Below are 19,243 nucleotides of genomic sequence, written 5' to 3' on the forward strand. Positions count from 1 at the left end.
GTTCTGAGCTGCCAACCACTCCTGATCCACACCAACTTTTCCTGCACTCCTGCTGTGGTTTTCAGAGTCTGTTTCTCTCAGTAGGAGCTCAGACACCGGCCGTGCTTGGGCATGAGCAGGAGCACAGGTGTCTCAGCCCTGTCACCTACATCTGTGTGCACATGTGTGCTTGGTGCTTCTTCAGTAGGACATGTGCATGCTGTATTTGCTGACCTACTGCCTAGGGCCTCTTGTTGAAGCCAAGAGTTTGTGTGTCGTGTGCCTGTCCTCGCAGATGTCTTGTGTGTGACCGCTGTCGTGTGTGTGAGGGCACGGGTGCTGGGCTGCCTTCGTGTCTCCCCATCGCTGTCCTGGAGCTTCTCTGAGTGTGTGCATAGCCGGGAGCTGCCTGACCTTCATTCTCTAATGTGGTCTTCTTGTCCTGCCCTGTGCTGTCGCTGCTGTGTGCTGCCCGTGTCTGTCGCTGCCCTGCAGTCCTCGCCAGTCATGGAGGAAGAGGTAACGCTGTGGGTCTCTGTCCACTTGGTGCTGGGTTGCCTTGGGGCCATGTGTGCCACATCAAGCTGTGGAAGTTCTTGGTTTGTAGTGTGTCCATTGCCCTATCTTGTGAGTCAAGAGCACCCCCACACTCCCTGCTGTCACACTGTAACATCTGATGGCAGTCAGGATGGCATTGACTTGGGACCTAGGAATGTGTTAAGTTCTTTTCACCTGAGGTCATGAGTTTAAGTGCTTAATGGGGTCAGCCAGGCCCCAGGTGCTCCCCCTGCTAATATTGGTGTCCCAAAGGAGGCAGAGGTGTAGCCCACCCCTGGGCTCCTCTACTCGACTTGTCAGGGAGCAGCTCTTGGGACTGGGCCCAGTAGGCACTGGCAGAGATTCAGCAGCTTTCCAACTGTCTTTTTCAGCATCTAAGACTCTCTGACTCTTAAAACGTCTTCCATGAAGGGGGTCATGAGCGCTGGCCACAGGCAAGCACCTTCTGGTGTGGCCTCAGCCCTGAGCGTAGTTCCTCTGCTCCAACCCAGTCCCCCTGCAGAGGGTGCTGCCCCTCGGTCCTGTGGCTGCCATTCCAGTGCCCAGATGGCACAGCCAGGTTCCAGCAGGTGTCAGGAAACAGGCCAGCTCTCCATTCCCCAGAGCTGCCTAGGCACCCCTTTCCCAGAATCCTTCATAAAACTACCCCCCCAGCCACAGGAAGCATAGGCAGCATGCCTCTGCCCTCCCCTGCTCTTTGTCCTATTCCCTTCAAGTGCCACCAGAGAGGCTGAGGCATACCCTAGTGCTAGCTCTTGCCCCAAACACCTCTGAGCAGCGCAGACTCTATCTGCCCCAGGGAGGATGGTGCTGCCCAGGCCTCCATGCCATTGAGGCCTGCCTGCTTAGAGGCCTCTGGCAGGAGAACAAGCAGTGGGGGGGTACCTCCGTCCCCACCAGGACTTGCAGCCCTCGTAAGGTCCTCCTGGGACTGAGCCCACAACACATGTGTGCTTGGCTCTTTTGGCTCCATCTGCCTAATGCTCAGAGCCTCAGAAGACCCAGCTTCCTGTCAAGGCTTATGAAAGCTGAAAGAGAAGAAATGCCCCCTTCACAGGCTTCAGCAGATGAGGCCTGCCACACTTTACTTGGGACACATCTTGTTCAAATGTTTCATAGTGACAAGGCCTCATGAAAAAACAGATTGGTAGGGAAGCAAGGAGTAAGGAACTGGGCAACAGATAGACACCTCCACTGGCCCCAGGAGCAGAGGCAGGGCTGACAGCCATGGTTATCTGTGAGGAGACAGGTCTGGGCTTTGTCATCATAAAAGTCACCACTCGAGGGCACTGGCCCATGACTGCCATGCTGTGGTATTCCTAGTGCTGACACTAGGGGTGACCACTAAAAACAGCTGGAGAAAAGTGGCTGATCACACAAGGGAGGGAAGATCTCCAGGATCATGAGGAGGTGGAGACTCTTGAGCACACCAGTGCTGCTGCCTGACCAGTCCTGCCCTCTGGAGCTGGACTACAGGACAGCCTTTTGAGAAGCTCTGTCCACTGGAGGCTTCATGGCTCAGAAGGCTTTCACTTTTTTCTCAGCTGATGTCTAACCTTCACTTCCTTTTCTTTACCCCTCCCATTCCAGCAGGAAGGAGCGTCCCACCTCTCTGAACGTCTTCCCCCTGGCTGACGGCATGGTACGTGCACAGATGGGGGGCAAGCTCATGCCTGCGGGGGACCACTGGCACCTGAGTGACCTCGGCCAGCTGCAATCCATCTCCAGCTACCAGGTTTTGTAGCCGTGCGTGGAGTAAGGGCCCCACTGCCAATGCCCACATTTGTCCAGGGAGCCCCGTCTTTGCATGCCACCCATGCAGCTCACCCTATGTTAGGCTATCTCCCCTGGTATGGGGTCAGGAAGCATGGGCCCCAGCAACCCCGTGTTGCTGCACCCACTCTTATGTGGCTTCCCATGGCACCTGCTAGACCAGGCTGGGCCTATCTGGTCCTTAGATGGACTACTCTGCAGTAGAGATGCTGTGTCTATTAGGGCTGAGCTCAGCAACTCTCCACCAGACCACACCCCAAAGTACAGCATCCCCCTCAGACCAGACTCCAGGCAGGACACGTGTTGCTCCCAGAGCTGCCTCTGCTTTCAGAGGTGTCAAGTCCTGAGACAGGACTTCAGCCAGAGGAAGCCAAAGGGCTTCCTCACTGGGCCTTTCTCCCATCCCTGGAGATAGCTCCTTGGCTGTAAGTTAAAAAAGCAGGTCCCCCACTGCCCCACATCATTCTGTACAGCCAACCAGGGAAGGCCAGCTCCCCCATCAGGATCTGGTCCCGTGCAGCACTGTGTCCGTATGCTCAGGCTGCCTGGAAAGCAGCTGTGGCAGGACGGCTCTGGCCACATTGCCAGGGAGGGGTGGCCACCTTCCTTGGCAGAGGAGCTGTCACTGGGTCTGGTGGCTTTCCTCCCAAGACCCCTGGAGGACACCTGCAGTGGCCAAGCTGGGGCCTATGGACTGGGCATATGGGGTTCAGGCTTCTGCATGCTGCTAGCCCGACAGCCCACCGCTCTTCCAAGGAGTGAGTGGTGTCCAGGCGCGGTCCTCACTGTCCTGCCGGTGTTGGTGCACAGGAAGAGGGCAGCAGGCCCAGGGAAGCCGGCTGCTTCCTCCAGCTCTGCAGCACAGAGCCTCAGGAGGCCCTGGGCCCCCTTTCTTCTCATGGTGTCTTTTCTTTCTCTCCTGTGCTGTCTGGAACAGGCTTTCTCTCCATAAGTCATGGCTTTTGTGTTTTAGTTCACAGAATTGTTTTCTTTCTTTCTTTCTTTTTTTCTGTCTTTCTTTCCTTCTTTCTTTCTTTCTTGTTCTTTCTTTTTATAATTACCTTTAAGTTTTTTTTAATTTCATGCTCCAGGTTTTAAGGTTTTCCTAATTTCTTGATTTTTTTGTTTTTTGTTTTGTTTTTGTTTTCATGTACCATAGTGTTTTAACCAAACAGTTGTGGCCACTCATGGTGAGGAATGACCGCTAGGAGTGTGTGGGTTCTTTGCAATACACTTGGAGGTCACTGCCCCACGTTGATGTTTAGGAGGTTGAGAGGTTTGCCCTAGGTAAGTGGTGACCCTATAGGATAACAGCTGGGGCCCTGGGGGCGGCGTGGCCAAAGGGCAGGATGTTCCACAGCAACCACAATAGTCTCTGAAGGTGGGGAAAATATGGCACAGAGGAAGGTGGTCCTGAATGTGCCTCACTGCACCCCTGGCTTCCAGCATCCCTGCTTGCCCTTTTAGGGGGCAGCCGAGACCTGAGCCCGCAGGCACTGGGACCTCCAGTGTGGGGCAGGCCAGGTGCTTAAGAGACCCACATCACAGGTGGCAGCGTGAGGCAGAATGGCATCCCCTTCTACGTCAGGCATAAGCCCTGTCTAGTCTAAGTCCACATTCAAATGTCATTGCAAAGCCACAGCCACATGGAGAAAGCCGGAGTGTGTGCAGTGCATCTTGCCTGGCACTGCTGATGTTTGGGCCCTGTGGAGGTCAGCAACCCTGGCTTCCACCCCTTTCCAGCATGACAGGAGCTGTCCCTGGCCTCTTTCAAACATCCCCTGCACACAGTTGCCCCCAGTTGAGAGATGGAGGTTTTTTGTTTTGTTTTGTTTTGTTTTGTTTGTTTTTTTGGTTTTTGGGGTTTTTTTTTTTTTTTTTTTGTGGGTGGAACCCCATGCAAGGCGAGTAGTATAACACTGAGCCACATCCTCAGCCCTTTTCTTTGTTATTTTGAGAGAGTTTCCCAGGCTGGCCTCAAACTTGGGGATCCTCCTGACTCAGCCTCCCCAACAGCTAGAATTACAGGTGTATGCCACCATGCCTAGCTATATGTGAGATTTTGAGACTCCTCATATAGAAATTCAGGAGGCTGGTAGATGAAGTTGGAAATCTGTCCTCTGTACAAGTGATAGTGTCTAGTGCTGAGGCCTTCCCTAAACCTGGTGCCGACCTGTGGGTCAGGCAGAGACACATGGCAGATCCGGCTCTGACGTTGGGAACGTGCACATCTGCATTTAGGTCCCTGCAGTCACTTCTGTAGACAGGACTGCACACCTTCCTCTTCCATCTGTTCCTCTCCCAAATGAGTGTCCTCACCAGTAGAAAGTTCCTCTGAAGGTGTCCCCTCTGGAATGTGGTGCCTGCCTGGTATGTGCAGATTGAGCTGCCTCAGAGCCCCACAAGCTATTCCCTTCCTGTACCATGAGGGAAGGCAGGGAGGGTGTAAGGGGGACATAAGCCACCTGCTGCCCAGCTGCCTAGAAGGCTGGCACAGCTGCCCAGGCCTTGTGGGAGTCTGAACACTAGTTAATAGAGAAGTGCATGGGGCTGCTTGTATTGAAACTGCAATATTTTCATCAGGAAAGACCATAGAAAGAGAGTGTTTGTTTCATGTCCCATTCCATTCGGGTAGAATGTCTCCCTAATGAGACTTGGAAGTAGCTGGTCACAGTTGGCAGCCTCAACTCTCCTCCCAGAACATCTAGCAGTGTCCAGACGGAACTGCAGGCCACTCGAACTTGCACTGTTGTTCAGTTCTGTATGCAGATCCCGTTGCACCATGAGGTGAAACACCATGCATCTGGGAGTCACAACCACAGGCGTGAGATTCTGCATCCCCTTCCCAGCCCAACTCCAGCCAGGGCCGAGCAGGAGTGTCCTGGAGGCAGTGAAGGGAGAGGGGCATGGCCCTGTCACCCCTCTTCACACCTCCTCCCCGCTGCCCTGGGAGAGCTCCTTTCCCAGTCCTGGGCTGCAACTGGTTTCTGGCCACCACTGTCTGCAGAGGGTCCTGCCTCGTCCCCTGTGTGATGTCACACCATGGCTCCCAATGCTGGTGTTTCCTTGCACCCAGTGGAGGGTGCAAGCTGGAAACCAGAGGCAGCAGCTGGATGAACAGGCCAAGGGAATCACCAGCCCAGGGAGCTCCAGCCCCTGCAGTCTGGGTACAGTGCTGCTTGTGGCCAGAAGCAGAGCGACGGGGCCCCCGGTGGCCGCCCCTGGAGCTGCAATGGGTGGTCTTGGGTGTGAGCGCCCCTTCCCTGTGCTTGGCCCTAGTGTCCCAATGATGAGATGTCAGAGTCAGGCCAGTCTTCAGCAGCTGCCACACCCAGCACCACGGGCACCAAGTCCAACACACCCACGTCCTCAGTGCCCTCAGCCGCCGTCACACCACTCAACGAGAGCCTGCAGCCTCTGGGGGACTACGGCAGCAGCACAAAGAACAGCAAGAGGGCCCGGGAGAAGCGCAACAGCCGCAACATGGAGGTCCAGGTCACCCAGGAGATGCGGAACGTCAGCATAGGTGCGCCGCAGCCTGTGCACCCAGAGCCCTGCTACCCCAGTCCCTGGAGGGGAGGCCCAGTGCCCTTAGCCTCCTGCCCGGCACCTAGGGGCTTCTCTCCCTCCTTGGCATTTCATTTTGACAGCTGTAATAGTCAGCTCAGGCTCCATGACACTGCCGACGGGGTGGCCTAAATGAGGGAAGTTGATTTTCTTCTCGGCCTGCAGGCCAAGCCCAGGTGTGGCGGCTGGTTTCTGAGGCCTCCCTCTGCCTTGCAGATGCCCCCCTCTCCCCCTGGGCCTCACACAACCCTCTCTGTGCTTGTGCCTGATCTCTTACCATAAGGATACCACTTAGGACACCACCTTAGTACAGACCCTGTCTCCACATGCAGTCACATTGGGTGTAAGGACTTCCTCCTATGGATGGGGAGGGACGCAGCTCATTCGAGAACAGTCCAACAGCATGTAGCTAGAGAGAAGAGCAAGGCACCCCTGTCACGATGAGGAGGCTCCAAGGATGTGGGGTTGAGTGGCCCTCTGTCATCAGTGTGCTGGGCCTTCCCTCCCGTAGTCAGTTTGGGTTGCTTCCACCTGGCCAGCATTGAGAGGACCTTTTCTGACACCTGGCCATGGGTTTGCAGACGTGGTGCAGAGGGCTGCTGTGAGCAGAGTAAGGGTTGCTGGACTGTCCACTGACCATGTGTTCCCTATGCTCCCTTCTAGGTATGGGCAGCAGTGACGAGTGGTCTGATGTTCAGGACATTATCGACTCCACCCCGGAGCTGGACATGTGTCCAGAGACCCGCCTGGACCGCACAGGAAACAGGTGCTCACAGGGCCAGGCCCTGGGTTGGGGGTCAGCATTCACCCAAGCCAGTGCCTGTGGTTGAGGGTGCAGTCCTGTCCACACTTGCACACGCAGGCTCTGGGTCAGTCTGTAGCAAGGCAGAACACCATGGGGAGCATCTGGCAGAGGAGGCAACTCACCTCACAGCAGCTAGGAAGCAAAGAGAGGAGGGGCCGGGATCACCATCCCCACACAGGGTGCACACGTCCCCAGTGACTTCACCTCCCAGCGTGGTCACGGGCTGCTGACTCAGTCCTTAGCTCTGGGGCCTTGGGGGATAAAACCCAACGGTTGCATTGGCTGTGTGGGAGGGGCACAGGGTACATAGCAGATGACTCTGTTCTCCCCTGTCCTGTGTCCCAGCAGCCCCACCCAGGGCATCGTGAACAAAGCTTTTGGCATCAACACTGACTCCCTGTACCATGAGCTGTCAACCGCAGGGTCTGAGGTCATTGGGGATGTGGACGAAGGAGCTGACCTCCTAGGTAAACTCCCACCGTTGATTCCCTAACTTTCCCCTGGGAGAGATGGAATGCGCTTTCTGTTGGTTGGCAGTGGTGAAAAGAAAGCTCTGTGTGCCTTTTGTTGTGCAGCTTTACCAAGCTCCATTCCTCATGCTGCGAGCTCTGCCCTCCAAGCCTACGGTGGGTGGGTTTTTCGTGTGCTCATGAGGTTCTGTGGCCATCAGCACCCTGTTAGAGCACCTTCACCCAGAAGGAGACCCTGTGCAGTCCCCAGCCTTCCTTGGGCCCTTCCTGGCCATTCTGCTCTGTGGGGGCGCTTTGGGAGGGTGGCTGTTTGCCAGCACTCTGCGTGAGGAAGTTCGTGGACGGCCTCTTGCCAAGGGGAGCTGAGTTCCTGGACACCCCTCCTGCCAGCACATGCTCAGGGCACCCATGGGCCCTCAGGGCAGGCAGGAAGCAGTGGTCTCCATCTGGGGCCTCTGCCCACTACCTGCCGTGGGAGGAGCGCTTGGTCTTGGGCATAGCCCCAGCACCTCCTGCCTACGGCAGCCCATTACTGGGTGGCTACATGGCCCAGGTCTGCTTGCAGGGCAGGAGCAACTTTGCCCTATTCCTCTGCACAGTGCTGGGAGGGTCTCGGGGATGCTGCTGCTTGATTCTCACTACTTCAGAGGGAATGGCAAGCTTCAGCCAGGGCAGTGGCCTCACGTACGGGCCAGGCCAAGGTTGTGGTGCTGCCCCAGAGCCTTCGCACCCTGGGCCTCACCAGCTGCCCCAGCAAAGCCACATGTCCTGCAGCTTGGTGGCTGCCCTCCCACTTCCCACTAGTCACTGACTGTTACCCTCAGTGCTGGAGGGTGTTTCCCTGCAGCCAGGTGGCCTTCCAGACACCATGGATTCTGCCCATGGCAGCAGAAGGTTGGCCTTCTGGTCACCCTTGCTCAGGCTGCTGGGTCTGCCTCCTAGCATCTTACCTGGGGCAGGGTGTCACAGGGGTCCAAACCCCCGCAGTGCTCAGCACCAGCCCTGACAGGCTCTGGCCAGTTTTGTTCTGGTAGGCTTGGATCTGAAGTACTGGCGGTGTCTCCTTCTCGTGGTCAGTGCTCAAGAGAGGATTCACATGCTGAGGCGCTCCCCTGCTGGTTCAGTGGGGTTGAGCGCGCTCACACTCCAGGGAGAGAGGGACAAGACAAGAGGCCTTTTCTGTCAGCTGTATTCCTCTTGGAATTTTTTTCAGAGGTATTTAGAATATGTTTACTTTGTTTTTGTGGTACTGGGGGTTGAACCCAGGGCCTTGCACACGCTAGGCAGTGCTTTTCCTCTGAACCATGTCCCCAGCCTTTTAAAAAAATTTGATTTGGAGCCAGAGTCTTACTAAGGTGCTAAGGCTGGCCTTGAACTTGCTGTGATCCTCCTGCCTCAGCCTCCTGAGCTGCTGAATCACAGGTGTCACCACCACTCAGCTGAAACAGTCACTTTTTTTTTTTTTTTTTTTTAGTTGTGGTTGTCGATGGACCTTTATTTTATTTATTTGTTTTTTATGTGGTGCTGAGGATTGAACTTGGTGCCTTACACATGCTAGGCAAGTGCTCTACCACTGAACCACAACCCCAGCCCCAACTTTTTTTTTATACTGATGATTGAAACCCAGGGGCACTTAACCACCAAGCCACATCTCCATCACCCTTTTTTTTTTTTTTTTTTTTTTTTTTTTTTTTTTTGAGGCAGTGTCTCTCTAAGTTACTGAGGATGGCTTCGAACTTGTGATCCTCCTGCCTTGGCCTCCCTAGCTTCTAGAAGTATAGACGTGGCCACCATGCAAATCCAGGACCTCACGCGTGCTAGGCAGGCCCTCTATCTACCACTGAGCTATATCCCTAGAACTATTTTGCTTTTGACTAAAAGGGCTTCTGCACATTTTAATTTCTTTTCCTTCACATAACTGAGTTTTTTTGTACGTACATTACACGATCAGCTCTTCCTGTGTCCAGGTGCACAGTGGATACTGCTGTATTGGGTGCCTGTGGCATCATCTCCAGTGATTGCCCTGGGGTGGGTTTCTAGGAATAAAAGCACCAGGTAAAGGTGCAGGACTTGAGGACTCTTGCTGCATATGGCTCCTCACACCAGCCATGAGGCCATCCCAACCCAAGGTACTTGCTGTCCCTTAAGGTACTTGTGCCTGCTCAGTGGGGTGCTCCCTGAGAAGCTTGCAGCCCACGTGGAGAAGCACATGTCCCTATAGAGGAAGGCAGCGCAATCTGTGCTCTACCCAGTAGTGAGTCCCCCAGGAGTGTGCTGCACAGCCCACAACTGCCAAAAACTGGGCCAGCTTCATCCAGACCCTCACTAGTGAGGGTGGGGAGGAGACAGCATCCCCCAGATATATGGGTATGGGAGCTCATCCCTGAGCTGTGCACAGCTGTTCTGAGGCTACAGACAGGCGCACGGGGGTGTCTGGAGACCTCCTGTGTACACTAGAGCACCCCCGCTCACAGCGGGTGCCTGCGTGTTTGTGAATTCAGTGAAAAGATAAAAATCTTCTACCTAGAAAAACACATGCAGACAAAATTTTTATTTCCATGTCAAAGTCTGTGGCCCCACCAGGCATCGTCCTCCCAGCCCAGGAGCACTGGCTGCTGCTGGAAAGGCAGCTCTACTAAAATGTGACCCCGCCCATGTCCTTCACCAGGAGCGTGCAGCTTGGTGGCTCTCAACACGTTTGGAGCTGTGACCACTGCCACTAACTTCAGAACACTGCACCTCCCGAAAGGAAGGCCATACCCAGTTGGCAGCCCTCTCCCCACCTAGCAGCTCTGGTCTGCTTTCTGGATTGCCTTTTCTGAACCCTTCCTGCCAATGGCCCTCCTGCCTGGTGTCTTTCACTCACTGTCTTCTGGTGTCCTCCTCCCGAAGACTGATCAGCTGCCCCTGTGCATGGCAGTGCCCGCCCTCACCTGCCTGTGCATGGTAGTGCCCGCCCTCACCTTCCCCTGTGACCTCTCCCTAGGCTTGTCCTCCTTGGGTTCCTGCTGCACATGGCCCTCAGTGGCTCTGTAAGATTGCCACACTCCCAGCTTCTTTACCAGCTGGTGGCCCTTGTGGCTCGTCCATCTGATCATCATGCAGGCCACCACCCCCATGCTCATCCTGCAGCCCTGGCTGCTGAACCATCTCCTCCTGCCATGCCTGCCTGATTGGCAATGGCTGTGAACCTGCTTTCTCCATGTGACTGGCCCCTCCTTGCCCATCAGGGAGCCTTAGGCCAGTGAAGTGCCCCTACGGGCATTGCTTCTTCCCAATTTAGGTAATTCGTCCCATGTCACTGCCATACAGCATCTCTGAGTGGTGAGGGAAGGTCAAGCAAAGTATGGAAAACTGCCCTGAATCTTAGCCAGAGGCCACAGTGCCTCCGGGAGAGCCCAGCTCCTAGGGGCCCTGGCAGTGCCTTTTCCCAAGACCTCCAGGCATTTGTGATGCTTTGTTCCCAGTAACTGCACATGACTCCTGTCTACCCCTAAGGAGGACTTGCATCTCTGTGTGTGGGCAGCTTGCAGATCACTGGCCACCTGGGCACCCCCTGGTCCAGGTTGCATGAGACCTGCTCTGGGGGTGATGGACATTCTGGAGCCTTTGGTTGTGCAGAGGTGAAAGTCGAACGGCCTGGACGTGGGTGAGCCTGGCTGCCACTGCGATCTGGTGGCAGGGCGCTCTGACTGCCAAAGAGGAGGATTGAGTGGGCCATGTGTTCCCTCTGCCCTAATCACCCCAGTAGCATGCACTCTGACAAGGGCTTCCCCAGAATCCAGCCCATCTGGAGAGTCAATGACAGGAGCTGGGGACCTCCAGCCCACCTCCACAGCTCCAGCCCTGCCCCTCAGCTGCCCATGCAGATGCAAAACAGCAGCAACACCTGCACGGATCCTGCAGTGTGTGCTTCTTGCTGTGGGAGGATCCTGCGATTTCAGAAACATGTAGTCTGTGCAGATGGCAAGAGGGAGGTGGCTCATCCACACTGTCAGGAGTGGCATCCCTATGGCCCTCCCACCCCCTGGAAGTAAAAGGACCCTGGCGCCAGGCAGCCAGTACTCCCCTTGAGACTAGGATTCCAGTGTGTGCGAGATACTTATCTCCATGAGAGGAAAAGTTTGCTGCAGATGAAACTGTAACAAGCCAGTGATGGTTTGAGACCCACTGCATTCTCAGAGACGTTAAGGTGAGGAGGAGCGTAGAGCTCAGAATTGATGGGGTTGGTGTGCCAGCCACTCAGCAAGCATGGGTGTTGTTCCAGCACCACTTTGTGGGAAGTTCATGCACACGAACCCTACAGGAATTGTTCCCAACTTACAGATGAGGGGACTGAGGTGCAGAAAAGCAAGGAGTTTTTCTTCATCCCTTGGCTGGGACCTGAAATTCTAATGGGCTGACCCAGTGTTGACTGCACTCTGCTGCAGGATGGTCAGCTGGCTGTTCTTCAGTGACACGTCTCACCCTTGTGGTAACCAGCCCTAGATGTCTAGAAATGACCTTGAAAAGTAGATATGCCTGTGGGAGAAACCTTAAGCATTTCCCTCAGGACCATTGTGGACCCAGTGGCTAAGCTTGTGAACTTCTAGGTGACATCACAGATCCCTAACCTGCTGGCTTGTAAATCTATTCAGTAGCAGGAAAAATGAGTGGTGGGCTTCATTTTCTGGAACCTTCTGAATGGATTCTGACATTCAGGCAGAGGAGTGCATGTGAGAGCAGTCTAGACTGCTGAGGAAGCTCGTGCCAACAGGGTCACCCCTGGTCAGGCAGTGCCATGTTCCCCAAGCCAGGAGCCAAGCACAGATCTGAGCCATGTGGCCAGCCTCCAGCCACCGGGCCGGTGGTCTTTACAGACAAGGTGCTGGGCCATAGTCTTGACTAAAGCAAAGCACATCCCACCTCACACCACAGTTCGTCTCTAAGTGGGTTAAAGATCCAAAGATACAAGGACAGTAGAACTAGAAAAGGGTATTGGGGAGTACCTTCATAACCTGGGCTTCTGCATGGCCAGAGTCATCAAACAACATCAACAGGTGTGCAAGAACACACAGGGGTTCTTATGCACGGGGCTGGTGCAGCTCACTAGTGCAGTGTATGCCTAACAGGCCCAAGGCCCTGGGTTCTATCCTGTCACACACACGAAAAAGAGAGTAGATATACATGATCTCCACCATTTGATAAACCAAGGGCAATAGAAAAAGAGCAAAGTATAAAATAGAAATGCACAGAAGATACCCACACACACATGAAAAGGCCCAGCTCCAGGAACAGCAAGGAAGTGAATGCAGGAGGCTAAGGAGTTTGAGAGGGACAGAGCCCCAAGTACTGCATCACATCAGAGCAAGAGGGTTCTGAGTGGTGAGCAGCCTGGTCTGTCTTGGTTTGAGGTGGGTGTCAGCCTGCAGTCTGCCAGGCTGGAGAGTGGCAAGAGGACCCTGCTTGTGAGCAGGTGCATTGCTGAACTTGAATCTCTGCAACACAACTGAGTGTCATAGGTCAACTGAGTCTTCGTTTTGATACCAGGGATGGGCCCAGGGGTGCTCTATAACTGAGCCCCACCCTTTTATTTATTTATTTTGAGACAGTCACACTAAGCTGATGAGGCTGGCCTTGAACTTGGGATCCTCCTGCCTCAGTCTCCCCAGTTGTTGGGATCACAGGTGTGCACCTCGGTGCCCGGCTTCAAATGGGTTTTTAGTACCATGTTTCTTCCTTGTGGAACGCATCAAGCAAAAGGGAGTTGTTTGGTCAGATCTGTAGGAAAAAGCAGTGTTTTCCACAGCAGCCTCCCCGGTGCCCAATGAGGATAGCCAGCACTGCCCCATGCTCCCCTCCCGAGCTCCTCTCCTTCTCTTCTTGATTTCCTCCTTTCACAGTAGGGTCCTCACTCCCTGGTGACCCTCTGGTCATCCCTTATTGAGGTCGTGTCCAACCAGGGCTGGCCTGGGAAGCCCACAAATCCAGCCCCTGGTGCCCATCTGTGGTGCGGTGGCCTCCCGAGTGTGCCAGTGAGTGCAGCCAGCTCACTCTGGGGGCCTCTCTCTATGGGCTTTAACTGTTGGGGTTTGTTGGGGGCCACCCTCCTGCTGGTGGGAGACAGAACAGGAGAGACTGTAGATCCCCCATGCACCAAAGGGTGTCCATCCTGGCCTCCCTGTCCCTCGTGGCTCCATTCCAATGGGCTATGTTGCCTCTCATGCCCTTCAGCATGGAAATGGCTGAATCACTGTTGCCTTTTCTTTAATAAGAATCTCTTTGTTTGTTGGTTTCAGTCACCAATTGATCTTTGTCGCTTCCTTCCCCGTCTCTCTCTGCTCCGCTGGACGTGGCCCAGGGGAGTTCTCAGGTGTGTATCTCCCCCATCTGTCTCCGTGTGGTCCCCCTTTCCACTGTGGAGAGCAACTGGAGTGGGGTGCACACATGTGGGATGCTCCCCTGCTGCTGGCCGTCACCAGGCTGTGCACACTGACCCCTGACTTGCCTGTGGCTGCTCCCAGCACCCAGCCACTAAAGCCCTGTGCTTCGCTCGCCAGCCTGCTGCTGCCCGAAAGCTAATTTGGATATGCTCCCCTGGCCACTGACAGGCCCCTGATATCTGACCCCCTTCTTCAAGTCTGAGAAAGCCCCCAAGGACCATTTCTGGAGTCTCCAGAGGTACTAGGAATGGAGGACAGTTGACCTGCCCTGTCAGGTGCACTGGGAATCAAGGGTCCTGTGAGGCCCTGCCCAGTGCAGCCGGGAGGCCCTATCTCCATAGGGCAGCTGGGCTGTGCTGTCTTGCTCTGCCTGAGGCCCACCTGCCCCTCCAGCAGCCCCTCAGCGTGTTCGGGGCAGCTGAGCCCAGGCCCAGCTCCTCACCCCATGTGTTTTCCTCCCTGCCCTCCAGCCCAGCACTTGGGCTGAGATGCTCCTGCGTTCCCCACAGGTCATTCTGGTCTGACAGTCAGCTGTGCAACCCAGGCTAAACTTTCCAGAAGGAGTAGAGTAGCTGGTCCCATTCCTGTTCCCACCCTAACCCAGCCAGAGGTAGCCCTGAAATGCCACCTACCCTGCTGTCTACATGGGCTTAATGCGCTTCTTTTCTCTCCCTCCCCAACCCTGTCGTCCATCTCCTGTGGGACTGGGACATTCCCGCAGTGCGTGATGATTTTTTTGGTAAGGCCACGGCCCTGCTTTGGTGTCTTTCCTCTTTCTGGCTTCCTCTATCTCCAACATCTTCTCATGCTCCATGAGCTATATTTGCTTTATTTTGCATGGTGGGGGCAGAGGGGACCCAGGCTTCCTGGGCACCCACAGGCCTGGTGTAGGGTGCTATCTCTTCACTTCCTCAGCTGGCTGTGCCTTGGTGGAAAAACCTTGACCTCAGGGCCCAGCCCCCAGCTGGCTGAGCCTGCACCCCCAGGCCAGACACTGCTCTGGGTGCTCCCAAATCTGCAGTGCTTCTGCACCCCGAGGGAGGTCTGGATGGACAGCAGGCAGGGCCCTAGCCCCTGTGCACAGAGAGCATCAGGAGGACCTGGGGCCCAGGCCTCAGCTTCAACACGGTCCCATAGGGTTCCATTTGGCAGTCTGGGGATTTCTGAACATGCCTGTAGGGAGCTAGGCCTATGGGGTCCACTTGGAGCCTGATAGGGGTGGGGCCCATTCCTCTGCAGGAGACACTGGGGAGCCCTGTCTTCCTCATGTCTACTCCCCTTTGCCTTCTGCTGACCCCACAGCATGGGCACGCAGCCCCCGGGGGGCCTGCAGCTGCAATGGCCATGACCCTCTCCTTCACAGGGGTTTCCTTTGAGTCCTGCTGTTGTCTCTGTTCCCTTCTGCTGCAGCGTCAGCATCCTCTCACCAGGGGGTGGCTCTGTAAGGCTTCTGCTTGGTGTTGGGCCTCAGTACCAAAGAGCTGGGGAGGGATGGTTCTGGGCAGGTGGGAAACATCCACAGAGGCCAGTCCAGCTGCTTATAGCACCTCAGCTTCCCCTTGGGGGAGCAGCTATGAAAACCCCCCTGCCGAGACCCCTAGATGGGGACCCTGCCCTGGGTTTGCAGGCTCACAGGCATTGGGAGCCTTTCCAGGACCAGTGTGTCTCCCTATGGAGTCCTGTCTCCCACCCGCCTTCAAGACAGAGCCCCTGGGAAAGTCTGTCACCCCAAGGCAGGTGTGGCAGCATCAGGGTCTGTCCTCATAGGACTCAGGGAAACCCTCTACCTCTTGCATTTCAGGAATGGGCAAAGAAGTGGGGAACCTGCTGCTGGAGAACTCACAGCTTCTAGAGACCAAGTAAGAGGCCTTCCGTGCCACAACTGGGCGGCCCAGGCCAGGCGCCACCTGGGAGGACCTGACCCGTGAGGCTGGGTGTGATCATAGGCATCACCTGGAGAGAGAAGGACTCAGCAGAGCTCCTGGGCAGTTGCTTCAGAAAACTTTGGCCAGGGTGACCATACAGTGTAGCACCCAGGTCAGATGAGTAGTTGCCCACCCTCAGCCACATTTTGATTCTTTTTTTTTTTTTTTTTTTTTTTTTGATACTACGGATGGAACCAGGGGCTTGAGCCACTGAGCCACATCCCCAGCCCTTTTTTATTTATTTATTTATTTATTTATTTATTTATTTATTTATTTATTTATTTTGAGACAGGGTCTTGCTAAGTTGCTGAGGCTGGCCTTGAACTTGGGATCCTCCTGCCTCAGCCTCCCAAGTTTCCCTCAGCCACATTCTTGACTAGGATGGACCTTCTAATGCACATTCTTTCTGATTTTTACAGAAATGCTTTGAATGTGGTGAAGAATGACCTCATTGCCAAGGTTGACCAGCTGTCAGGAGAGCAGGAGGTACTGAAGGGGGAGCTGGAAGCTGCCAAGCAGGCCAAAGCCAAGCTGGAGAGCCGCATCAAGGAGCTGGAAGAGGAACTGAAGAGGTGAGGCTGAGGGAGGGCCCATGAGACTCTGGCTCCCATCGTGGGTATCCTCTATCTTCCCAAGTATGCTATCCACCTGCAGCATCCCCAGAGCCCTTCCTCCCTCCACTGCAGCTCCAGCTCCAGGCCCAGCTACTGTGGGGTGTCCACTGCTCACCTTTGAACCCTGTGTCTCCCCTCAAGCCCACTGTGCCCTGACCAGGTGTGGGGTCCTGTCTCTTGTGTCCCTTTTTTAGATGGTAGTTCCAGCCTCATTTCTTCATTTGGGAGGATTGATATGGGTATTCCATAACCCCCTCTACCCCCTCATCCAAGGTCTGAACATGCAGCCCCTTGGTGTCCTGCACCCTGGCACCAGCCCCTCTGTGATGGAAGGGGTGGTGTGAGGAGAGCTCATAGGAATCAGGTCTGCTGTGGACCTGCCTGACCAGCCCTGCCTAGGAGTGCCCTTGGACTTGTCCCGCTCAGCCTTTGTTCACCTCTTTCTTGGCCAGAGCTACAAGAATTGTGGGCCTCAGGGCATTTGTGAGGCAGGGGTATGGGACCCTGCCAAGCCAAGCCCAGGGCACCATTGGGGTGCCTTTGGGGTGATCCTTAACCTGGGCCTTCCCAAGGCTCTAGGGGGACCTCACCTTGTCCACTTGCTCCCGATCTTGCAGAGTGAAGTCAGAGGCTGTTACTGCCCGCCGTGAGCCCAGAGAAGAGGTGGAGGATGTAAGCAGCTATCTCTGTACAGAATTGGTATATTCCACTATTAACCTGCGGGCTTGGGTGGGTGGGCTCGGGTGGGCTCCCTGAGACTTGCTGTACTGGCTCTGGACCCTCCTCATCCTCCCACGTGACCTCTGAGCCCAGTGCCTCATTACCCACCATCACCAGCCCCATCTTAGCGGGTCATTCTGCAGTCACAGGAGTGTTTCCCTGTCACCAAATAAGGCGGCAGAAGCAGTACAAGCCACCTGCTGGGCCTTCCCAGCCCCTCCCAGCCCCTCCCAGCCCATAGCCAGAGCAGTAGTAGACCCCCAGCTCAGAGTCCTGTGCCTGCCCCATGACAGGCCTGGACAACATGACCACCTTCTTCAGGAGAGCAGCTGGGCCCTGGAATCACACCAGCCCCACGGGCTTGCCACTCCTTAGCTCCGTGCATAGGGGCATGGTGGGGAGGAGGTGATGCTGTGTAGCAGGCCTCAGCCCCTGTCACCTAGTGGAAACCTGTAGTCAGTCCAGGCCTTCCCACGTCCCAGGCCTGAGGTTGGATAGGCCAAGGTCTGTATGTAGAGAGCCCTTCAGGGGCCACCAGCCCATGGACCTCTCTCCCTGTAGCTCTGCTGGGCCTCCCACCACCATCCGCTGAGGCCCAGCTGTGGGGAGCAGAATGGTGGACCCCATCTGGGGCACCAAACATGAAGCATCTTGCTCAGGCACAATGGCCATGCCTGTGATCCCAGAGATTCAGGAGGCTAGGGCAAGACAATGAAAAGTTTTAAGTCCAACCTGGCAACTTAGCAAGGCCCTAAGCAACTTTGTGAGGCCCTGTCTCAAAATAGAAAACAGCTGGAGGTGCAGCTGAGTGGTAGAGCACCCTGGGTTCCATCAGCAGTATTACCAAAACAACCAAGCGTCCTGCTGGCTGCACCTCCCTGCGTTTTCCTTTGCATTTCACCTTGGACCAGTACCCACTGCGCTTTACCTGAGGCATGAGGAACTGTCCCAAGGGTTCAGAGACTTGTAGGAAAAGTCACCTGTGTTGTACCCTCAAGATATCGCGTGATGGGGGACCTCACTGAGAAGAAGTGGCTCAGTGATAGAGCACTCGCCTAGCATGTGTGAGGCACTAGGTTTGATTCTCAGCATCACCTATAAATAAGTAAAATAAAGGTCCATCCACAACTGAAAACAAAAAAATTTAACAAAAAAGAATATTGTGTGATGCTCTCCCTGGAAAAGGTGCCTGCTGGGGACAGATGGACTCACCACCCCGCCTCCTGCCCACATTCTCCTACTGTCACTTGCCTGAGGATCTGCAGAATGTCCACACTTTGGTCTGCCCACACCTGGAGGCCATGTCCCCCACCCAGGTGGCAGGCACCCCAGCAGCAGGCGCAGGGTGCTGGCACAGGCCCTGCCTGCGCCCCATTCTGAACCATGGTACCTGTCCCCTCTGCAGGACAAGATCCCCATGGCCCAGCGCCGCCGCTTCACACGGGTGGAGATGGCCCGTGTGCTCATGGAGCGCAACCAGTACAAGGAGCGGCTGATGGAGCTGCAGGAGGCTGTGCGGTGGACCGAGATGATCAGGTGCCCAGCCCTGCTCCCTAGGTGTCTCCAACTCAAGCTGCCGTTGCTGAGCAAGGGGTGGTGGGGTGGCCCCACGTGTCAGGGAGGAGGCCGTCCTCTGCGGCACCTCCTTCCTCTGAGGTGGGAAGGGCTCCTGGTCCTTCCTGTGGCAGCCTGCAGTGTCCAGGCGAGGCAGGCAAGAGAGCCAGCAAGCTCCTCTGTGTGTCCTCCCTGCAGAGCTTCCCGAGAGCACCCGTCTGTCCAGGAGAAGAAGAAGTCAACCATTTGGCAGTTGTAAGCAGGGTGGGCAGGATACCCAGGGGCAGGGTGGCTGGGCTCCCCAAGGGCCACTGCTACTCACCACCATCTCCACCTGCAGCTTCAGCCGCCTCTTCAGCTCCTCCTCCAGCCCGCCTCCAGCCAAGCGCTCCTACCCTTCAGTGAACATCCACTATAAGTCGCCCACCACCGCTGGCTTTAGCCAGCGCCGCAGCCATGCCATGTGCCAGATCTCAGCAGGCAGCCGGCCCCTGGAGTTCTTTCCTGATGAGTAAGTGTCCTTCAGGTGTCACTGCCCCTCTGGCCTACAGAGGGGAGGGCGACAGTGTGACCCACAGCTTGGAGGGCAGGCCTGGCCAGGGTGTTGGGGCTCATGACCTCCAGGTGCACATGCTGTGTGCCTGGCCCCCCGCCCCCAGTGAGCATTGCTGGTCACCTCCAGCATTCTGTTCCAGCTGTCCATTCTGTCCCAATGGTCCTCTTCTTCGTCCCTGCTGCCTATGCTGGGCTCCACAGTGGCCCTGGGGTCTGCATAGCCCTTGACTCTGCACTGTGCCCAGGCTCTTGAGCATCTTGCTGCGGCAAGGAGCCATCTCAGGCTTGATCTCCCAGAGAG

At 55.6% G+C, this 19,243-nt stretch overlaps 1 protein-coding gene across 20 annotated transcripts in view; it reads left to right on the plus strand.

Annotated features, from left to right (window-relative positions):
* Nucleotides 1-19,243, plus strand: part of MAPK8IP3 (mitogen-activated protein kinase 8 interacting protein 3) — a 41,061-nt gene that overhangs the window by 14,953 nt on the left and 6,865 nt on the right. The window contains exons 5-16 of one of the 20 annotated variants that reach the window (XM_079120975.1): nt 475-498; nt 2,128-2,272; nt 5,590-5,836; nt 6,541-6,643; nt 7,028-7,149; nt 13,493-13,504; nt 15,376-15,433; nt 15,919-16,071; nt 16,731-16,812; nt 18,239-18,369; nt 18,586-18,642; nt 18,728-18,898. In XM_079120975.1, coding sequence (XP_078977101.1) covers nt 475-498; nt 2,128-2,272; nt 5,590-5,836; nt 6,541-6,643; nt 7,028-7,149; nt 13,493-13,504; nt 15,376-15,433; nt 15,919-16,071; nt 16,731-16,812; nt 18,239-18,369; nt 18,586-18,642; nt 18,728-18,898 — 1,305 coding nt within the window. Of the gene's footprint in view, nt 1-474; nt 499-2,127; nt 2,273-3,469; nt 3,598-5,589; nt 5,837-6,540; nt 6,644-7,027; nt 7,150-13,492; nt 13,505-14,295; nt 14,314-15,375; nt 15,434-15,918; nt 16,072-16,730; nt 16,813-18,238; nt 18,370-18,585; nt 18,643-18,727; nt 18,899-19,243 lie in introns of those variants that run through there. The other 19 variants (XM_079120960.1, XM_079120961.1, XM_079120973.1 and 16 more) reach the window with 19 other exon arrangements.

This window comes from Sciurus vulgaris (genome assembly GCF_902686455.1).
Source record: "Sciurus vulgaris genome assembly, chromosome: 18".
In the NCBI taxonomy this organism is placed as follows: Eukaryota; Metazoa; Chordata; class Mammalia; order Rodentia; family Sciuridae; genus Sciurus; species Sciurus vulgaris.